Raw genomic sequence first — 22,510 nt, forward strand, 5'->3', positions numbered from 1 at the left:
CCCAGAATGACATTAAAAATGTGTCTATTTGTTGGCGAGTGAAAAGAGTTCTTTAAAAAAGTTTGAATTACCGGTAGTCAAATTATTATTTGTTGAAAGCTTACAAAGACGGATAGTTCCAAATGTTTATGCAGTAATAGAGATATTTTATATAAAACTAGAATTTTTATGAAAGTCCCTGCCTAATATTTTCTAAATTAAATGGAATTATTAAAAGGTAACTTAAGATTTTGTGTAAAAGTAGGGAAACTTAAAAAATAAACATAAATAAGAAGAAAATGAGAGCCCAACTGTATGCAGTTGAGAGCCTGAACCCACATGAGTAAGTTGACACTTCAGCGGTATCGACTGTATAAAACATGAAGTGGGTCACTGAAGGAGTGTCCTATTTTCACACGCAGAGCCCCCCTATTAACACTCTCTCTGGAAGACCGCTATTTTCCACACTTCTAGCCAGAATCACAATAACAGGAGATTTTTTTTACAAACAGAACACTTTGAAACTATTTTAAATCTGCAGAATGAAAGTTTTTTTCCAATTGGCATAGCGTTGGTGCTCATGTGGAATCAAACTAGGCTAAGCAGCAGGTCTTTTGTTTCACTCAATTTCGCGTCTTGCTTCTAATCAGTGACAGTATAAGAGAACTGGACAGAGTGACTTCATACTCTAATTGACTCATCTGATTGGTCAGTTTATGGCTCCAATAAATTGTACTACAGAAATAAATGAAAAAAATAAATATTAGCAAGTACATGTTCAAAAAAGCACAATAGCAAAGTATCAGAAACTGGTCCACTGATTTACAAAATCAACGTGAATCATCTGATTTTGACGCAGAGAAAAGCGGCTTTTCATATCGGTTTTGCACAGATATGTAAGGCATTGAATATGAGCACAAAGCTGCTTTTCTCTGTGACAGAATCCGCTCACTTATCGTGTAAGCCCTTCACTACTGTAAAGTATTGGATATCAGCAGAAGCTCCTTTTCTGCACTTCAGAATCCACTGGAATTACGATAACTGTGTAAATGCTTGAAGAGTTTCAGCAGACAAAAGAATGTCAACACTGAACTCTGATGTTAAAGGGTTAATTGTAAAGACGTCAAATTGAGGGTTTTTAATTGACAATGGAATTGATTTTTTTAGCTTAAGTCAGTATGAGGCTATGAACAAAGTTCTTAAAATTCTATACTTTTTGACAATATTCCTGTATAGAATTCAAAAATACGTTGTTGCGTGTCTGTTTCCATCCTGGGGACTCCAAAGGCTAAAGGTGAAGGCTGAACTCCTCCGAGGAAAGCAGCGGATAATGAGACAACAGACACTTCCAGATGGAAAGTAAAGATGGTTTGAACCTCGATGGGGCTGCCAAGATGGATGCTGATAAGAGGATGTGCTTTGGTTTCATTGTTCTACAGTTCCTGTTTTGGTTTGGACTTTGTATCTTCAGAAAGCGCACGTAGGGAAACACAGGTGTTGAGCGGAGGACAGATTTGTTGGAAAGCAAAAACGTCTGAAATAGATTCAGACTTGGGACATAAAGACCAAAACTGCCTGGTTTTTCACCGTCGTATCAAGAAATGTTGGGTTTTCTATTGACATTGTGGCCAGGATAAGTGAAGTGGGTCAGGCTAGAGGAGTTCCATTCAAAGCGCTTTGATGAGGAGGACGTTCAATCTGTCGCTAAGTTTGAAGCCCTCGACCTGTTTTCAAGCTCCACTTCCCTCCTGCTGTCAGTGAAGAAAGCTGCATGTATTTATAGATGCCGGTTCCTCCGCAGACAAACACTTGTGACAGCCCTGAAAGGCTGCTGCTCTTCAGGGTGTTAGGCCTCTTAATAGAAGGTGGCTTTCACTGCTGCATGTGTCAGCCTGCATTTTCCAGCTGACATGGATGACGACCTGCTCTATCTGTAAATATGAGGAGTATTTTCAAATGGAGGGTTTTCGCATTTGCGAGGTGCTTGGAGAGAAAACGGCACACTTTCTTGGCTGGGTGTTCTGCCGGTAATAAAGGCGGCCTGTTGCGTGGCTGTCATCCTCTCAGGAAATGCTTCGCTGAGACAAATGAAGCCAAAGCCAGAGCTGCCAAACACCTTTCCCTGCTTCCCATTATTATCAACAAGCCTCAGGTGTCCTCTGCACACCACTGGAATCAAATTGTGCACCCTGCTAAGACACGATGCAGGTCACAACCTTTTTTCCCCACCAGCTTCCTGTTTTTTACCATCTCCGGAGCATCCACTCTTCCCGGCCTCCGCTGTGGATGCTCATAGATCCTTCCTGCTGTAAATATTGCGACAGACAAAGTGCTCTGAGCGGCTCTTCACCCCCGAGTGCACGGCTGTGGTTTTACAGAGGCAGGCCTCCCCCGACGTGCTTAACAAGAATAGATGTCAACCCCGGGGAGGAAACGAATTAAGCACAGAGGTCTCTGTGGACGCAGCAAACAGGGATCAATATACTGATCTGTGGGCTGTTGACCCGGACTCCTCACACAGCTGAAAGGATGATTATTTCACCATCAGCTCTTCTTTCAAAGAGGATTATTCCAAAGATAAAGTGTAAACTCGGAGAACAAAGAGTGCTCATTATTTGAGGACACGTGCAGGAGGTCGATAAGTAACTTAAGTCTTTAGTGCTTTGTTTGGTAACAGAAATTAATTCTAATTTTGTCTGAGGGTTATTGCCATTTAATGTGATGGTTTATACTCTAATTAATTCAACTGTGACTTAATAAACCCAGATATTAGGTGAACAAATTGTGTTAACTTTTAATATTTCTTTTATAAAGACTTGATATCTTTAAAGTCCCACACCGATCATCTTATGATCTATTTTAAAATCATTTCCAGTGGTCTTTACATCATGATTGTGCCATTTTTAGCCAAAAAAGACTGTTTTCTAGGGCATACTTTCTGTAGACTGACAGTGACAGTTCATTAGAAGTTTGCCTCTGAGCTGAGGTAGAGACTGTTGCCACAGAGCAAGCCTGCCCCATCTTCCCAATATCCAGCTGTTTACAGCCTCGAGGGCCGGCCTCCTGCCTGGATCTGGTGTGTTTGGCCAATAGGAGGCTTTAATGGAAGGTTTGTTATGAAAACATGTAGGACACTGACCCTCGAGGCCTGGATTTGGACACCCCTGGTTTACAGGCTTTCTCGCTAGCTTACAGCCTCTCAACCTGGTGCAAAGCAAAATGTCAGCAATATTGGGAGCTGGTACAGTGTTGAGCCAGCTTGTATGAGGAAAACAAAGACATAATGGATCTATTTCTCTGATCAGGGCGGAGCAGGGAGCTTGTGGACTGCCGATTGTATTTTCTATTTCACAATTACAAGCTTTTTCAAACAGCATTTTCTCGTCTGCTCCTGATTCACAACAATTTGAATAAAAAAAATGCCCAGAAACAAAATTTTGAGTTTTATTTTCTTAATACATGTCCTCCATCATGAGCAAAATGCCTCTGGAACATGTTAAAAATACCAAAAACAATATTTTCCTTGGAGTGGGTCTTTATAGCAGCATCATTGTTGTAAAGCTGCTTAGACAAAACTTTTGGAAATTTTTTCTTATAAAATACTGAAACTTGACACCAATAATATCAATATGCATTACCATTTAGAGATTTTTACGATTTTTTGTAGATTCTTTGTTACAGAAGTCAATTAAGTTCCAGAAGATGGACTTAAATGAGACTGAAGAGTATTTAATGTCAAGGTCCACTGGTGTAATTGCTGAAATATTTGTTCAGGGAACTGTAATTTAGTACAAATATTTGTGTGTAACCAAGAGGGATGATGAGGATTTCTCAAATGGGGTTTTCTACCGACTCATTTTTACTTTACTGATACTTACCAACTTTTATCTTATCTTATATACAAGACTAATACACTACACTGTAAATGAAGCCATCTGTAAATGCAAATGCAATATTATGCCTGTAAATTTCTAATCAGCCTAACTGTAAATCTGCACAAAACTGTTAAAATGGTTAATTGTAGTACTATCCTGTATATTGTACTCGTATCCACCTTTAACTTGTATCATTAAATGTTTATATCCTGAGCTTTACTGCTTGTTTACACTCTGGTAGGACACAAACTGCATTTCATTACCTTGTCCTTAAACAATAAAGTTTTCTAAGAGTTAGAGTTGAAATGCATGTGACTCTTTACCCTAAAATGAGTGCTTTTTAGAGCATGGATCAGGTAGAAATCACAATTCCACCACTGTTGAATCTTGAAAAGGTAAAAAGGACATTTTTAAGTGTGAATAATTTAACAAACCTATAAAAAATGTAGACAAACTGGAAACAAATGTCTGTAATTCACATCCTGAGGAGATCTGGCTTTTCTCACACAAGGTTTTGTCCTGGTGGGACATGGTATCAACACCTCTACCAGAAAATATGCAGAACATATTTTTACTAATCTGACAGATATCAGCTCTTTTCGTTCTATGTTTGAGAAATAATCCACCCCGAATGATCAGTTATTTACTTTGTTTTTAAAGATGTACTGAGCAATTTTTCAAAGGGGTTTCTTTGGGTTGATTGTATTTGGGATTTATGACCATAGATGATGACTGAAATGTCAATCAACTGATATTTTCTAATTTTTTTGCACTTCAGCTCAATGTTCTCTTCTTATACAAAGAAAAATCATCTGCAGACATCTAGTAACACTTTACTCACAGATTTCCTAGTTGGAGGTATTGAATCAAGAACTTTAGGTTTTCAACTTTTTACAAGGACAAATAACTTGGATTTGGTGGTCTTTACTCACCCAGAATCCTTAGCTGCGTCACAGCCCCATGCAGACCAAAGAACATCCACAGAGGGCGGGAGTTGTCCACACACACCTGCATGCCCACATTGGTGCCATTGTGACTGAGGATAATCTCCCCTTCTTGGTTGACCAAGAAGCCCAAGATGTCGCTACTCTGCAGAGGTGTTGGAACCCGACAAACAGCCCAGAACTCTTTCCTGTCCACCAGAGCCTCGGGGTTATAGGGGAGGTCACTGGGGCGTAGAACTGATGGGTCACAAGACGTCACACCATAGGACAAGGACCCTGAGCGCGCCGGACTGGACTTGGTGACTTTGATGAAAACGGTCTCTCCCGTGCGCAGAGGCCTGTTGGTAAACACCAGAGTGCGCTCTTCGCGCGAGTGCTCAGATCGCGCCACCGTCTGTTCATCCAGCGTCTTGATGTGGGCGCCGCGCAGCTGGTGGAAGTGCAGGTCGCTCTCCAGGGCTGACGGCAGCAGAGATGACTGCTGGGAGTTCAGGGAGTTCTGGGGGATGGGGCAGGTGGAGGAGGAGGCAGCTGAGGCCAGGTGAAGGGTGTGGCGGTGGGAGTGGTTGTGGGAGGGGCCTCCATCCTCCTGTTGTAGGTTAAGGTCGCATAGGCTGACTGATAGGCGGGAGTCGTCTGCTTCACGGCGGAGCGAAGACGAGCGCACTGTGGTGAAAGAGCGAGGGCGCAGGCAGTCAGGAGGGACAATCTCACTTTCTGAAAGGAGAACAAAGAACATGGTATGTGGTTAACTTGATAAAAAATAGTTAATAGGTAAAACAAACTGCATGTAAGCAGCAAAAGCGATCATTTTCACTCCACCTTAATGACCCAATCTGGTAAAAACCATGTTTTTAACATGTACTTGTGATATTTTTCTGATGATGGAGAACAGATCTCAAGAAAATTAAGCTTAAAATTGCATGTCTGAGTTTTAAATCAGAGGTGATTTTCTAATGAACTCCTCCCACTCTGCAGAAACTATGTCCTAGAAAAGTACACAGGTTTATTAAAATGAAATAAATAAATTCAATTCAATTTGATTTGTTTAGCCCAATATTACATCAAGGTTGTCTCAAAGGGCGTCAAACATAAAAAAAGACAAGAACACAACAATAAATTACATAGTATTCTAGTCTTTGGTGAAAATAACAGGAGACAGAAAGAATGAAACTTATTATCTCTGCCACATTTAAGTAAACCAATCAAACTATATAACCATATATATATATATGTATATATGTGTGTAATGCAACATAAATGCATCAAGTGGCAAAAGCTGACAAAACAAACAAAAAAACAATGAAAAAAGTACATCAAATGCCTCAGAACCTTTTTTTTTTTCATATAACCCGTTCTCAACATCCTTATAGTTTATATCATCTGAAAATTGTTTTTTCAAAGTTTCTTAATTGTAATAATTTCATAGGACTCTTTTATTGATTTCTCATGATTATTCCATAATCTGATACCCTGGATGAAACACTTTTATCCTCTATTTTTGTTCTGAATTTGTAAGTTATAAAAAAAAAAAAAAATCGCACATCCTTTTAGGTTGTAATTACTGTCTTTTTTCAAACTTTTTGTGTATGATATATGGCAGACGTTTGTGATGTGCTATATACTTGAATTTTAAAACTGAACGATCAACTAAATCTTTAAATTTGTATATTTTCAGCTTTAAAAATAGTGGTGTGGATGGGTCCCTAGAGTTACTTCCTGTGATTATTCTTATTGCTCGTTTCTGCAGTATAAATATTGATTTTATAGATTTCTTGCACGCTTTTCCCCAAATTTCTTTAAAACTAATTAGATATTGAATTTAAAACTGAATTTTCATAAATAAAAGATAATTTTCAGTACTTTGGAAAAAGAACAAAAGATGATCAGAGTGGATCTTTAAGAGAAAGAAAGAAACAAATGCATCGATAACCCATGTATGGAAGTGTGTCAAAGATCACCATAAAAGTGTGTTTTGGTGACATACCTTGCACTCCATAGTAGAGTGTCTTACCCTACATTCACTCATATCTGCCAGCACATGTATCCGATAGTCTGATAAGCAGCCCAGAGTTTACAGTTTCTCAATGTAGGTGCTTTGAATACCAGCTCTCTCCAAGCTTACTGGTGAGCTAAAATTATCCTGCAGTCCTGACCGAGTGGCATTTTAGTCAGAGTTTGGGTGGGGGTGGACTGTGCATGGGGCGTGCCTGATGTGTGCACTGTAGTGTATTTGTAGGTAATGGAACGATGAGGCCACAAAAATGCAAACATATCTCGGCCCAAGCAAGAAGTGCGGTTCAAAAAAGGATCAATTTGTTGCTTCTCTCCCAAAAAAAGAAACATTTTGGATTTTGCTTTTATATAATTAATAGGTTCTAGCTGTGGATGATAGTGGCAGGGTGTAGAGAAGCAGAGGATTAAAAACAGCCACTGACTGGGTCTGAAGAGCCTTTTCAGTCTGGATCGGCTCCAAGCTCCTGAATCTGAGCCGGACCTGAGGGACTGAGTCCAGATAAACCTCTTAGCATCATTACAAGGGCTGTGGGACAGGCTGCTAACGATGAAGCGTGGCAGGAAGAGCGGAACAACCAAGCCTCCAATGATGTAACCCCCAACCCCACACACATACACACACACTTGAGACAAGACCAGAAAAGATGGATTCAAAGATAAAAAAAGACCCAAGCAGAGTGGTCTGTGCATAATTTTAAAATTAGATACTCAGAACCCTGAACCCCTTATTGTATGCAGTGTAGGCATTTGCCTTTCCGTGGCTCATTTATTTACATTCTATAGTTGTAGTTCCATAGAGCAGCCAGAAGGGGGAACTGTTGCAAAGTTTGATTAAGAAATCAGCCAGAAATGTAAGAAAGAGGGGGTTTGGGTTTACCTGTGTAGGTATGACTTTCGTGAATGCTCTCAATGCAGTGAGTGGCGTCTAATGAAGCAGTGACGGTCTAAAACCGAAGTTGACATGACAGCAGTTTCATCAGCGTTTGATCATGTTTTTTCTCGTCTAAGATGCTGTCTAATGACGGCTTGTTTGCTGTACAGGAGAGACATTATTTTTCTCAAAATTATGTCAGACACCGACGAATGTTGGCAGTAAATCCAGAGTCTTTGTGATTCATTTTTTATGGTGTCGAGGCCTTGCAATTGTTATTACTGATTTCTATAGGAGGCTTAAAATGAAGAGAACAGAGGCTTTGCTGCACTTAAGTTTCCACAGACTACTAATCAACACATCTTTGCTGATAGGGAGCAGATACAAGATGACTTGTTTGAGTTTCATCAGTCTTTGTGAACGCCTAAAGAACAGAAAGTTGGCAAATTTCAGCCTTTAGTCCTATCATTTGTCCACATAGGAGTAACGGCATTCCAATTTTGGTCAAAAAGAGTGGTTGGTACCACAACACACACAACAAAGTAATAAAAAAATGTCTTGTTTACTTTGTTAGCAAAGATCTACAAAATACAATGGCTAGTGTTTATTTTTCCAAGTCTACTGAAGTGCACCAAACTGTGCTAGAAGATAATTTGTCAGCTTGACTGCTACTCAGGTGGTGCTTTTAATGTCACAACAATGCAAGTCTTAAGGTGCATTCACGTGTCAAATTTGCATCAGTCAACGAATTTAGTGCTCAACTCCCCAGACGCCTGTGGGAGGAGCTACCACTAAATGTTTTCGCTACATGGAGCAGTGGCTGTGTATATGTCACTACAATGCATGAAATACACTGAGGCTGTTTAATCTAAAAAGCTCTATAAAATCATCAATAAGCATTAATAATGTTTAATGTCTGGATTCATGAGATCATTCAGTACGGTGAGCTTCACTACGTCACTACAGCTGGATTTGAATGATGGCCGCTTTCCAACGCTATTTCCATGTCTCTATGACCAAGTTTGATGATTATCTGTCCCATATTAGTTCAAGAGGGAAAACATATAACCAAGAATCAAACTAGATGATCTTATTATTACTATTGTTTGAATAAAAATTAAAAATATATCATAAGGTATAGGAGGCCCGTGCAGGCTATATCCCCATTCCGTAGCGACGCTCTGTCTGCCGGCCAGCCAGCCGCTCAGGGGCTGGTTTAAAGTGAGCCCTACCACCCACGAGGCGCAGAGATAGCTTATCACCCACGCAGCATAGCGACTGCTCCAGCCCCAAGGGCCCTGTAACAGGCTACCAACCTGATCAGGGTATACCCCGTCTTCATCCAACAGTAGCACTGACAGGGTCCAGTAAACCTGCAGCCTAGTGGGTTAAGGAAATAGATGAAAGTTCAGGACAAGAACCCTCGCATCGATCAGCCATATTAGATTAGTTTTCTAAAACCATTCTTAATAGGTATTTTTGGAGTTTAACTATTAGTTTCATCAACGTTTATTTGATGTATCTGGCATAGGCACCAAAACCAATTTAAAGTTAAATTTGTTTTAAGACAAAATTTAAGAACAGTTCTTAGAGTTGATGCTTGCAGGTTGAGCTAAGTTTTCCATTAAAGTTATTATACAATTTAATGCACTTTCTATGTGCTCGGGGTTAAAGAATCCTTAAAGACCCACTCCAATGTTCTTTTGATCTATTGCAAAAGCGTTCCCTGTGGTTTATCAATTCGGACTATGCTGTTTTTAGTCAAAATCATAAAACCTGTGCAGTTTTCTTGAACATAGTTATTGCAGAGCAGCAGGAGTTCATTAAAAATGTACCTCTGAGTTGTGGACGGAACTATTGGTGTGGAGTAACCCTCATTTCCCATCATCCCTTTGTTTACACTCTCTCCCACTAGCTTACAGCTCCTCCCTGCTGCAACATTAGACCTATCCAACCATACATTTTTGATCCAGATTCCAGCTCAGACAAGGAAAATTAAGACGTACATGGATCTATTTGTCTGCAATGGTGTGGAGCAGGGAGCCTACAACTTTTTCCAGCAGCATGTTTTATCTGCTTCTTAATAACCATGATTCAAATAAAGAAACTGTTTTAATCTTAATTCTCTTAATATGTCCTCTATCATGAGAAAAATGCTACAAAAATGTTAAAAACACCAAAGACAACATTTTCATCAGTGTGGGTCTTTAATTGACCAGAAAAAACATTTTCCCAAAGCCTTCAGTGATGATCAATGAAGTATTTTCGCTTTAGAACAAAACATGCTTTCAGCTGATCCAGAAATGTGGACAACATACAGTCATGGGTTTTTAATCCTTTATTGTTTTCCTGAAGGGGTCTCTGCAGGTTTAGGAGCTGTATAATGACATGAATGAGTTCTCTCTGTGAAGCTAAAGTGGTCGTTCTAGGAAGAAAAAGCTGCAGAGCGGTCACCGTTTGTAAAACTGGGTTTCTGACCCCGCCAGCTGCTGCTCAATAATTACCATACACCTGCACTCCTTTTTTGATACAGTCCCTCTGCCTGATTGGTTCTTTTCAAATAAACCAGGAACAGATGGGCTTTCCCATTGGATGATGCCAATGTTGTGCATCAATAGGCTGCATTAAACAAACACTTGTGCACGTGTGTCTGCTCCTGGACTAAAACTAAGAAGTGCACCTGCCATTACTGAGTTTTTTTGGGGTGGGGAAGGGGCATGAAAAAAAAAAGTATTTTTTTTTCACTCTCGATTACGTTTTAAGCCGGATTGAACTGCTACCATGGTTCCCCTGAAGACTTTAGAAAAAGATTATTTGTTAGAATAAATAGGAACCTTTGGGTCAATCTGTGGCAGAAGCACGATGAGACAAGCACCAGTGTGCCGGTTCTGGCTTTGAATGTTTTTGATTAGCCGCAAAGCAGGTCAGCTAATGCCGTGCACAAGGACGCGGACAGAGGGAGCGGCTGGCTTAGTGGCTTTGCACGCCTGAACAGCCGAACGTGTCGGGGGGAGGAGGGGGAGCACGAGGCATGGGATGAGGATTTACTCTCTCATGCACAATCTATCTCCCGGGATTTATCTTTATCCATCTCTGGACTTTCTACAAATGTGAACTGCTGTGAATGAAAAGAGAGATACGAGCGGAAAGGAGAGTTTGTGTAGATGTGAAGGGAAGGATTTAGATGGGATTAACCGCGAAAGATGTCTGCAAAACTTTTGAGAAAACTCAAAAAGAGGACGTAGGGAGGAACGGAGTAAAAGATGGATAGAGAAGGGGCTTTTATGTGAGATTGCTTTCTCTCAGTTTGAGAGGCAGCTTTGAAGATGAGGCTATGGAAAGAGCAACGGGTTCCAGAGTAACACATGTCGCAGACAAAGAGGTGGGCACGGCGCCTGCTGAAGTCACAAAAGCTCCGTCTTTTAGGTTTTTGCCACAATTAATCAAGAACTGCCCCTTTTTTGCCCGCCGCCATCGGCAGAATCTGAGCGGAGTTAACCTTCATCAAAACCCTCTTCATCAAAGCTCCTCAGGGGGAAAGTGAGGCTCAAACACAGCCCTTCACACATGCAACAATTCACTAATACCACATCCTCTCTAAACACAGATATCACAAGGTTTCTGCATCCACACAACCTTTTGACTTTCTTGATGAATCCACCTTGAAGAAGAGCTTTTCTCTTCAGTCCAGGTGTGATATTTTAGGTACATACTTCAAACCACCAAACTCTTCAGATTTATCCATCACCTCTTTCTGACAAAGAGCCATATTTTGCTTTGTGGCTCCAGCCTCTAGTGGCCTCTCTTCAAAAAAGCTGGATGGGTTATCTGGGATAAATTGATAGGCCACTGGGGTCTTCAGTCTGTTGCCAGGATGGGGACAGGTTTCTTACATGAAGGACTCTTCCCTGGCTTCCACATAAATGAAGTGGCTTTCTCTGTCCAGGTTGAGAATGCCAAGATCTCCTGTGGATCTTTTCTCCATGTCAGGATGGATGTGCAACTGGTTCCTAATGGGCTGCTAACCCTGGATCGATGGTTCCTGGTGGGTGTCCGTAGTTGGAAGCTTCCAGGTCTGCTCTGCCCGTTGTGGGGTTCAAGATGGCGATGCTGTTGCTTCCTGTCACGACTGTTTCAATCAGTTACACTGCAGGACAATTTAGGATGTTCACACTAACACACTCCCTCACACATGGACACATACTCATGCACAAACTCAAATAGTGGCAAGATGTTAATCAAATCGAACTAAACCATTATGAAAGAGCTTCAAAATGAAATAAATTGATTATATTGATATTGGGAAATACCATTTGGATTGAGGCACAGGAGGCTTATTTTACTATAACGTAAAAATGACCAAGCGCCATCACAGCGGACAACAAACACTTTGAATTTTGCAAAGATGTGTAATTATACAGTGTGTTATGATGTTCCAATGATGTTCCATTTGTATTATTTTTTATGTAGAAAACAACAGTGAGCTGAATTTTATCCAATTGAATGGATTTCCTATTAATTCTTGCTTACCTGTTTGTTTGTACACATATCTATAACATGCAATTGATTATGTTGCAAGAAATTCAAGGAATCACCTGCACAGGTGTTTATCTCTGACACACTGGTTGAAAATGTGGCTAAAGAAGTCATGGATTGATTTTAGGTCAGTGAATCTAATCATTCAAAATTAACAAATATCGTATCATCAACCACAATTTATGATATGAACTGAGTCATTACAAAAATGATTTGTTACACCCCTTGATTCTTTTCCATATGAAACTTCATTATAAATAAATATAAATCTATATATTGAGTTATTCATTAATATCCAGAGTAAATTATAGAGTAAATTAGAAACTGCCCATCGTAATAAGGTGCTTAAGCTCTATGACTGTTTGCTAAGCTACTAAACAGGTCATAAAATACATAAAACCACACAGAAACACATATAATATCATTTTGCTGCTCAGTAAGACCCACTCATTTGAGTGGAGAGATCTTGGTTCTCAAATTGGGAAGGCACTCCAACCAGAAAGCCTTCAGATATAGAAAGATTCTGCATAGCCTTACAGAATATAAAACAGGCATTTCTGATGGTTTCTATTGGTAGGACATCTGAAGAAAGAACCAGTGTTTGCTGGAATGGGCATGTTAGACTTGGGACACCTCTTAGAACAACCAGAAAAACTGGAGATTTTAAGACGCTCATGCTTTTTGTTATCAACTTATACTGATTCTCTTCTGGCTTAGAGCTCATTTTGATTTAGCATTACAAATTTTCAAATCGATCTAGAAATGTGGCATTGCTACCAGGTTAGGGATTGCAGGGCCATTTGTGTCTTTTGGAAGATCTACACTGAGCGTAAATTGCTTCTTTGAAGAGTAAAAAAACAAAACAACCAAGAAATGTCACATAAATCCTCACAACATAGCTCCACTTTACCCACATTAAAGGATATTTTATTGCCAAAGTTTGGATTGACTGTACTAGAATAGAGAGCCAAGGTAAAGTAATTTGAAACTAGTTTCAAGGCCAAATCATACAATTGGGTTTGCTCTCAGTGGCCTTATGAGTTCATTCACCAGCAATCTTCATCAATTACATGAAGCTAAATTAAGCCAAGAAACACAAAGGTCTTACGATTGCTTTGTCTGATGTCTTCAGGTCTGTACGACTCTGTTCAACTGAGTCCAGAGAAGTCATTTCTACACCACTCTTTGTACTTTGTGTATTTTGATTGGAGGGGCCCGTGTGAAGCATCAAGATCTGCAAGTGCTGCTATTAACTGGAAGACTCTTTTTAGCCAAGTCAAACACCATTGCAAGTTAGGTAATCTCAACACTCAATTCGTCATTTCCCTGAAAGAAGACCGTTTTACCCCAAAATCGTCTCTTATTCTGTGCGGGATATCAACAGAACTGACACAGTCACAAATTCAGGTTTTCAGAACAGAGTCTCTAAGATGAGGTTCATGGGAATGAAAGATAGGAAAACGCTGTAAGACTAGGAATAATTTTGGTAAATTTACTAATCATGACCAGCATTGTCCAAGCTCGCCTTAGCTTTTAGTGTGACCCAACATTCAGCTCTGCAAGAGCAAAACTTGTTCTGTGTGTATTTCTAGCTACTTTAGTTGTTTGTTGAGTTAATCCGTTTATTCAGTTCCAGTCCAGCACTAGACTAACTGTGTAGTTTAGTCCGTTAAATAGAAAAATTAAATTAGCTCACATTTAACTAATCCACTTTAGAATTGTTAAAGTCCTGACAGACATCCAACTCACTCCACTGCTCAGACATTCTTTTTAACTCAGAAACTTCCAAAACCAGAAAAAAAAAACTGGACTACTTTCGTTGTAAAAAAAACTGCTCCAATCTGAAAAAAAATTAGCTCAGTAAGATTTTTATTGTAAATACTTTTGATTTTGTATTATTAGAAAGCTAGAGATAATGTGAGCTTGTATTTTTGGCATTTTAGTATAGGATTGTGCACTTTTATTTTGTCTTTCTGGGAGCAACAAACCAAGAACTGTATGAAATTGAATTGTTTCTGCATAATGAATAAAGATCCTTGATTGTTTTCATTGTTTGGCAACACTACCTTGCCTTCAGCTGACTGTACACTATTTAAAAGTCAAAGCTATCATTGATTAAAAAGTTTTACCTTTTTAACTTTAACTACATTTCACAAAAAATTTGGCTTTTTAAAGGACTTTTCCATCAGTATTAGGTTAAATTTCATCTGCCACTATCACTAACTGAAAAATATCCACTTTTTTTTACTTTTATGCATGCATTTTTTGGTGAAATTTCAAAGTTGTTTAGATTTTCTTTTACAATTTTGCAAATTAAATTTAAATTAATTTTTGCATTGTAACTTACATAATTTACCTATACATTTTTATGCAAATTTACTATTTTGTTTCTTTTCCAGAAACATTTAACTTTACATTATTTAAGAAGGAATCAATTTTCACATTTTATGAACTCACTATTTTTCATCTTAAGCTTTTTAGCCACTTTTTCATAGTATTTAGTCTGTTTTGCAAATTTAAACTTCTTTTAAATCATTTTGCATTTTCCCAAACTTGTTTTTTAGCCTTTTCTTTTACTATAAAGCAGCTAAAAGTATTTTCTCTTAATGTGTTTGGCATTTGTGGATATATGTTACCCTGTTAACATAGTTTTAGATTTATTTAGCTTTCATCCAAAACATTCAGCATTGTTTGGTATTCTACTCCTTCTTAAGGCTTTGATTATTTAATTTGGATAACCTAACATTTACCAGTTCAATTTATTTCAGTTCATTTTGGTCACAAAATTTAGTACACGTTCAAGAAACAATTGAAGTTTGATGCCCAGAGCCTGAAATCTACAGGTTAAAACAGGGTTAATTTTACCAACGTTTTAAGAAAAAACACCATAATTTAGTAATTCTAACGATTACTTGGTCTTTTTTTGCTGTTTGAAAGCCTCGAGTTCAGCTTCATCAGCAGAAAATTTTAGTTTTCATTTTCACACATTCATAAAAGAAAGTGCTTCTTTCTAATCCCATCAAGTTCAAATCAAGCTGCTACAACCACTAAATCACCTGAAAAGTATCCAAGGTCACAATCTTGTTTTTAAAAAGTGTTTTAGGCTAGCCTACGTTTAAAACAGCAGATTTACTCCTCCCTTCTTCTACTGTTGATCGTTTTCCTTCCTGCCCTGTCAATCATCAGGAATAGTGAGACATTTTAGCCTCCTCCATGTTCAGTGAGACTGCATTATCCAGTCAGGAGCTGCTGTGTAATTCAATCCATCACCTGAGGACAGCCTCTCAAAACATTCTTTGACGGATCTCAGTGCGGAACTACAGCTGCTCTGATGGACTTACTCTCTTCATGAAGGTCTAAATGAAGTGCCTCTGCTTCTTTGTGGTCACTCTGAATCAGCCTGGTGGAGAGGTGTGAATGGTTTGGAGGCTGTGCAATCAGACTCCATTCCCTGTTCCTTCAGGAGAGCCCTGAGCGCCCCCCCCCCCTTTGATTAAAGCTCCTCTGAGGCTCAGTCATACAGTCCTGTTGGCTTCACAACAGCTGTAATTGCTCACGTACTTTACCGTCTTTCCAATGTCAAGTACAGTCTGGCTGTCTGAGTTTGGTTATGAAGGACAGCTGACCTATTTTCAAACATCACCCGATAGTCTACAACTGTAGCTATACTGTAGCTCTCTGACCCATCTTTCAAGGTGGTCTCAGTTTGTTTCCAATCACACTGAGTTTTTCTAAGTGTGAATAGACTTCATGCTCGAAGTGGAACAACTGAACCAAAACGGCTCATCAAAACAACTTCTGATGAGATACATATTGCTTTACACACCCTTTTCCCAACATTCAATATGTCATTAACACTTATCATTGTACCTTTCCTCCATCGTACCAAAGCAGCACTACCTGATGTTGATGCAGACACTCAAAATTGCTCAGCAAAATATAAAGTTTAGATTAATAAACTATCCTGACAAGGATTGCAAAGCGAAGGACTTCCATTATTCTTTCTCTCATTTCTTTGCCTCGCCCTTATAGTTCCTGCCCAATGACTGAAGAGATCTTTAGTCACTTGGTTTTGTTTACAAGCTGTGGTTCTAAACAGGAAAGTCCAGTAGATCCCAGCCTGATCAAATGCAAGGTTCAGGACTCGATCCAGACCAACAGACTTCCAGTCTGAATACACTCTAAGATTTAAAGCCTGTGAGGATACTATTACCCTGAGGTTACAGCGACACACCTTAAAAACATGTGTTATCCTGGGTCATGCCCAGGCAAAGTCTGTATAATGTAGAGTGCTTCAGGCTCTTCCAAACCAGACACCTTTTCTCTGCAGCAGAAAGAATAAATCAGTGATTTCAAAGTCCTGCTTGTCGTTATGCAGACCACATTCCGTGGAAAATATTCTCTCTTAGTCTTTGACATCTCAACTCCCTGCACAGGTGGAAACGTGGGAAAGTGTGAAGATCTAAATTACCTGCGTCTTCCTCCACCTGCGATACCTGTGGCTAAGATTTTCTCATGATAAGGCAGTTTCATGCAAACCGCAAAGATCAGTTAAATGTCTGCAGGGTTCAGCCCCCAATTTCCACACTAAGACTCACACACATTTCAAATAATCAGAATAAATCATGAAAATCAAATCAATTGAAAAATCATTTCTGAAGAATAAATATTTTAATAAATTGCATATTTTAGGTTTCAAACCAGACAGAAAGGCAGGACGAGGCCTAAAATTTATAAAAGTGCCAGTTAAGTATTAAAGGAGGTTAAATGAACACATCAATTATTGAATATCCAAACAAAAGTCATATTTACCATTAAACATTTGTTTTATTTTTTAAATGTTTAATAACTGATGCTTACAAAGTCCAAAACAATGGCTGTGCCTTTTTCAACACACTTTTTTTTTGTTTTTAAACCTGTTTTATTCACTATGATCTGCCCTTAAAACTGTCTTTCTTTAAAGTCTCTTGTTGGGATTTTTCATGTGAAAACAAATCAACATTCTTATGAATAGCATTTCAACACTAATGTCTCCGTCAGTGTTTTTCTTTTTTTTAACTTCTGTTTTGTTTCTCAGCTGTATCCACACTAAATGTGTTCATTCAGAAATTACAACATTTTCCGTTTTGGTTTATAGAGAAACTTCACAATATTTATGCCTATTATATCACCTCTAGTGAGTTTTTGCTAAATAAATCATTACATTTTATGCAACACAATGTGTTTTTATATATATATTTACTTTTATCCTTTCAGTTGATGCCTTCTTTGTGCGTTTTTTAATACAGTTTAAATACTTAAAATTCTAAAACTATGTTGTTCAACTGGGGATCCTTTAAAATAGAATAAAAAAATTACCAGAGTGGGACTTTTTTTTTTATTGACAAAATCATCTGTTTTTTTAAAAGCAAATGCTGAAAAAAATTCGGTTTAAGATCAAATCTTTTCAAAGAGATTTAACGATCAAATGTAAAGGGGAAAAAAGGAAGAAAAAGTAGACAGCATTTCTATGAGTATTAATGGCATCAGCCTTTTGACAAATCACACAATGAGCAGCTCAAGTACTCTTCAGTATTCATGTGTCCAAAAAAAAGAGCTTTAAGAGCTGCATTGTCCCTGATGAATGAAAGCCCGATTACAGCTCAACTACTATTTTCATCGCGTTCAAAACATCCATGAGTTTGGCACTTAAGTCACCACAGAAACATTTATTTAATGTTAAAGAAGAAGGATTATCCCTTTTCTAAAGGAGAACAATGAATAACCTCAGAGCTGGGTTCAACATAAACGAGAAATGAAGTCTTCACACTTGCAGAGAATACAGAAAGATTAAAAAAATAATACGATTCTATGAAATTTAAAACAAAACTCCATTAAAATATATTCAAGAAATGGTCTTAATGGATAATTTGAGGACATGAATGAAAGGATTGACTCAAAAGGAGGCTTCAGACGTCACGGCTGGAGGGCTTATCCCAGGAAAGGGGAGGGTTTGTGGAGCGCACAGAAAGGTGACGCAATCAGGCAACGGAGTCATTGTCACAAAGGGTTGTGGCGGTTCTGGATGATGTAGATCTATGCTCAACTGTAAGAGGCCCCCCTCCCCATCTGTGCCGAGCTTCAATATGTCAAGGGGGAGGGGCAAATGTCAGTAAGATGGCCCCTGGGGGAGAAAGGAGCCCTGCTTTTTAGGTGTCTCAGCATATGGCCTGTGTGCAAAAATACAGTATGATTCAAAGGAGAAGCCCTGCTGCTTGAAATGATGATTTGAGGAGTTAAACTGAGGTCTTTTTTTGCATAAAATAATCTTTCTTTAGACAGGAAAAGAGGAAAAATTAAAACGCTGCTGTGCTTCAGATCAACGCCAGAGCACATCAGCACAAAAAGCTGTTCCGATCAAATGCTCTATCTGTGGAACATTTGATCCGCGCTGCTCTATTTTTAAGCCAGCAAAGGGGATGACAGCATTGCATACATCCTGCAGCCTGAAAGGCTGCCGTGTCTGGATGGTATGTGTGGCCTCTCCGAAAAACTCCTGCAGCTTTGGAGTAAACATGAGGACCAAACATAGGTCAGACGGAGCCCATTGTTATTCTGAGGCTTCGTGGAAAGCTTTACAGCGCACAGACAGCAGAGGAGCTGCTGCAGAGACACAGTTTAGACAGACAACGAGACCCATCAACCGCAAAACGGTGAAAAGTTAAAGCAACAAGACAAGCATAAACATATTCTGATAAAATGAAAGAAAAATGAAAGTTCAGAGATAGCAGTGAGAGTAACAAGAAGCAAAATCAAGCTCAAAAACAGAAAAACACACTTTGTACTGATATTTCTGTTGCTTTCATAGCAGTCTTTACTATTATAGCCGTCAACATCTAGATGGCTGTTAGTGCTTTTTAAATGGAGGAAGAACTAGCATTCCTGCTACAATTTTCTTTTTGGCACCTTTTACAACACCATTAAGGAACTTGTGTGTTTTTAAAATACAAAGTATGGCTGTAAAACTGCCAGTTTTATAGATTGGTTTGATTAAAATTCACAATATGACAATTTGAATTGATCTACAGTAAACTCTAAAGAGAACAAATAAATCTGTAGCGCCGTTATGAGTATCTGAGTACTCACGATATAATTTGTCACTTCCAAGATTGCTGTAGAAAAATACAACTCGAGAACGGTGTATTTATTGCTCTAAAATGTAGAATAATGCTGGATTTTAAGTTTATAAACTAAAAAAGCAGAATACACAGCGGTACTGTCACAGGAAGTAAACAAATCTTTAAAAAAGTATTGGTGAAGCTTCCCATTTTCAAAATAAAACTACTGAGTTTAGTTTTTTGTTGTTGAAAGTTTTGAAAAAAACAAAGTTTGCTTTAACACCGGAGCTTAAGCTCCAGTATTTACATTGTTTTAGTTTTGGTAACTCTTCAATAGTTGACGCAATTAATGCAATTCCAGTGGATTCTGATGCAGAGAAAAGGAGCCTCAACCTGATATGAAGGGTGTATGGATCGACATGAATCAGCCGATTCTGCTGACTTTTTATACCATCTTTGCACCAATATGCAACGCTTTAGAACCGAAATTGTTGCAGAACTTTGAGGATGGAAAAACTGTGAAGAACATTTTCGGGATTTGTTGTTGAATGATCCATAACAACAATGCTTTTTGCATTTTTATGTTTTTTATGTTACTGCTGAACTTTACCAGAAGGTTGACCAAAAACAAAATGCTTAAGGTGACAAACACCACTTTCTCTATCTAAATCTTTGTGTTTTTATCCGTTTTGCTCATTCTGATCTTTAGATAAATAAAGATATAAATGGTGGTTTAATACATACCATTTAAATGTTATATACATCCAGTAAAAAGGCAGACTTTTTTTACGCAACTGTAAATATATATATATAATAAAATGTAAAAAGTAACAACCCAAGGCCTTAATCTGTAACATGCTGATTCTATCTTTCATTCTTCAGGGTGATGTAATAACATTACCTCACACTAGATGGCAGTACATCTTCTGTTAATAATGCTTACTGGAGTTCTATGTTTACTAGCATGGGAAGTTAAAAGTTGTTGATAAATATCAATATCAAACGATAGGTGTCAAAAGGGAAGGTTATGGGAAACCCAATGCTGACCTATGTTGCGTTTGATCCGTAAAATTACCCCGCCAAACACTAGATGGCAGTAAAGGTTTTTCTACTCAAGATACACCAAAAACCCCGCCTTCCGTACCTAAATTTGACTCAAACCTTAAAGTAGCAAACACCTCATGCAACTGCTTGAGTTTGTTTGTTTTTATTTTTTTTAAGGATTAGGGTCAGTTTCATGGTCTCCTTACCTAGCAGCTGCACCCCGCGGGTCAGACCGTAAACATCGATGAGGGCCCAGAGTGGCTCCGCTGTGCGTACTCCGCTGAAGAACAACATGGGGCTGGACTCATTAATCCTGTAGAAGACCCTGCCTTTTTTGTCGACCCAAAAGGCGATGACGTTGCCCTCGTTGGCGAACTCCTCGGGCAGCGCCTTGGCCCAGAAGCCGCTCTGGGACACCAGATCTGGACACGCGTATTTGGGCAGGTTGTCTGGATTTATTCGAGATGGGTCTTTGGCGGTGAAGCCAAGACGGAGAGCTCCACTCCAGCAGCATTGTTTTTTAGTGATCTGACAGGAATAGAATGGTAAAAATATGAGGACTATAAAAGACACGTTATTTTGTTTCGTGAAGACCATGTGTAGAGGTTCTGTATTACTTTACGTTGATTCCTTAAAAAATTATAATTTCAAGCAGTTTGGGTCCGATTTTTGAATTTTCTGAATTAGACCCTTGACGGTGACAGAAACTTGCAGCATACCTACTACAGACATTTGCTATCGTTCACACATGTTTCCTGTAGGTATCATGAAGGTCAGGTGACAGATACCTTGAGGCGAACTTGCTCGTAGAGCGCTATGGGTCTGTTGCTGAAGGTGATAGCGTTGCAGAAGCTGGCCTGCCTCTTGACCGTCTTCTGGGCGATGTCCATCACAATCTGTGATCCCTTTGCGTTTGGGTGGAAAAGAAGCGGGCTGCAGGGAAGGGCTCCGCCCACACCGCTGCACTGGATGGGCAGGCATCTCTTGGGTTTGTGGTGACATCGGTGTGATGTAGACGGGAACGGGCCACCAAGAGAGTCTGGAAGGACAATGTAGACAGAGAACAGGCTGGAAATATTAGCGCTAGAAGGTCAGGTTTGTGATACAAAAATGCAAAATCTCATAGAGCTCCATCTCAGACTCTATAGACCTCAGGATACATTTTTTGCCTCCAAAAGTGACATGAAAAGATAGATTAGGTTAACATGATTACATCTGAATGAATTGCAAACCTTTTCTAGGAAGCCTTTTGGATAGACAACACACCATCAATAGTTCCAAGATCTTTTTACTAGAGTTTATGAATTTCATTATCACTATTATCAATACATCCCACCACAAATCCCTTTAAATTCATGGCAGTTTGATCCTGGACGATTCAGTCCCCCATCAACTGGCTGAAAATCTTCCATATTTTACATAATTTATTCCTTCTTGTCACTGTAGCAGATTCAAATAAGATAAATAATAAAGAAGCTTTATTAATAAAACTGAAACGTAGTTTAACACAAGTGAATCTTAAGTTAACTGGATGAAAAGCATTTTACAGTCCTCTATGACGGTAGAACAAGTCAAACACAAACCTACTACACTAAACTCAGTGTATTCCACATTTTTTCAATGGATGAACACATCAGATTCTGCAGAGTGCTGATAAGGCAACTTAGCTGCCATTCCAGAATACAAACCGTTTTTTTTAATGTCCCACTGTGCTTATCCAGTAGTGACCTCTCCAATTTTACACCCATGAGCGTGACTTTGGCTCAATCTCACCGCGACCTACAGTACAGAACACTATTTGAGCCCTTTGTCTTAGACAGAAGGACTGAATGCAGCACACGTGGTCCGAGGCACACGGAGCTGAATGCATTAGTGGGCTCTAAAGAGCGCAGCTGCTGTGGAGGCAAACAGGCTATGTGTGAATTCATGTTCCTTAGCAACCCCTCAGATCCAAGGGTCTTAATCAGCTCACTCTGCAGCCATGAGTGAGGACACAACAGATGTCTTTTGTTTACTTGCACAAAAAAATTATATTTATAGCCCCTGAATCTACTCATCTGCAGCGCAGACAGTGTTTCATTATGCAGGACTCCACTGAGGCAAATTGAGGAGAAGATCATGTTACAGAGGAGAAAAAAAACACTATTC

General features: G+C 39.1%; 1 protein-coding gene across 2 annotated transcripts in view; it reads right to left on the reverse strand.

The window, feature by feature from the left end:
* The window catches only part of neurl1aa (neuralized E3 ubiquitin protein ligase 1Aa), a 67,372-nt gene that overhangs the window by 15,269 nt on the left and 29,593 nt on the right, over positions 1-22,510 (reverse strand). For both annotated transcript variants that reach the window (XM_024289945.2, XM_024289946.2), the window contains exons 2-4: positions 21,151-21,401; positions 20,569-20,890; positions 4,787-5,515 (exon numbers count right to left, since the gene is read on the reverse strand). In XM_024289945.2, the coding sequence (XP_024145713.1) occupies positions 4,787-5,515; positions 20,569-20,890; positions 21,151-21,401 (1,302 nt within the window). The remainder of the gene's footprint in view (positions 1-4,786; positions 5,516-20,568; positions 20,891-21,150; positions 21,402-22,510) is intronic.

Source organism: Oryzias melastigma, linkage group LG1 (genome assembly GCF_002922805.2).
Source record: "Oryzias melastigma strain HK-1 linkage group LG1, ASM292280v2, whole genome shotgun sequence".
NCBI classification, from domain to species: Eukaryota; Metazoa; Chordata; class Actinopteri; order Beloniformes; family Adrianichthyidae; genus Oryzias; species Oryzias melastigma.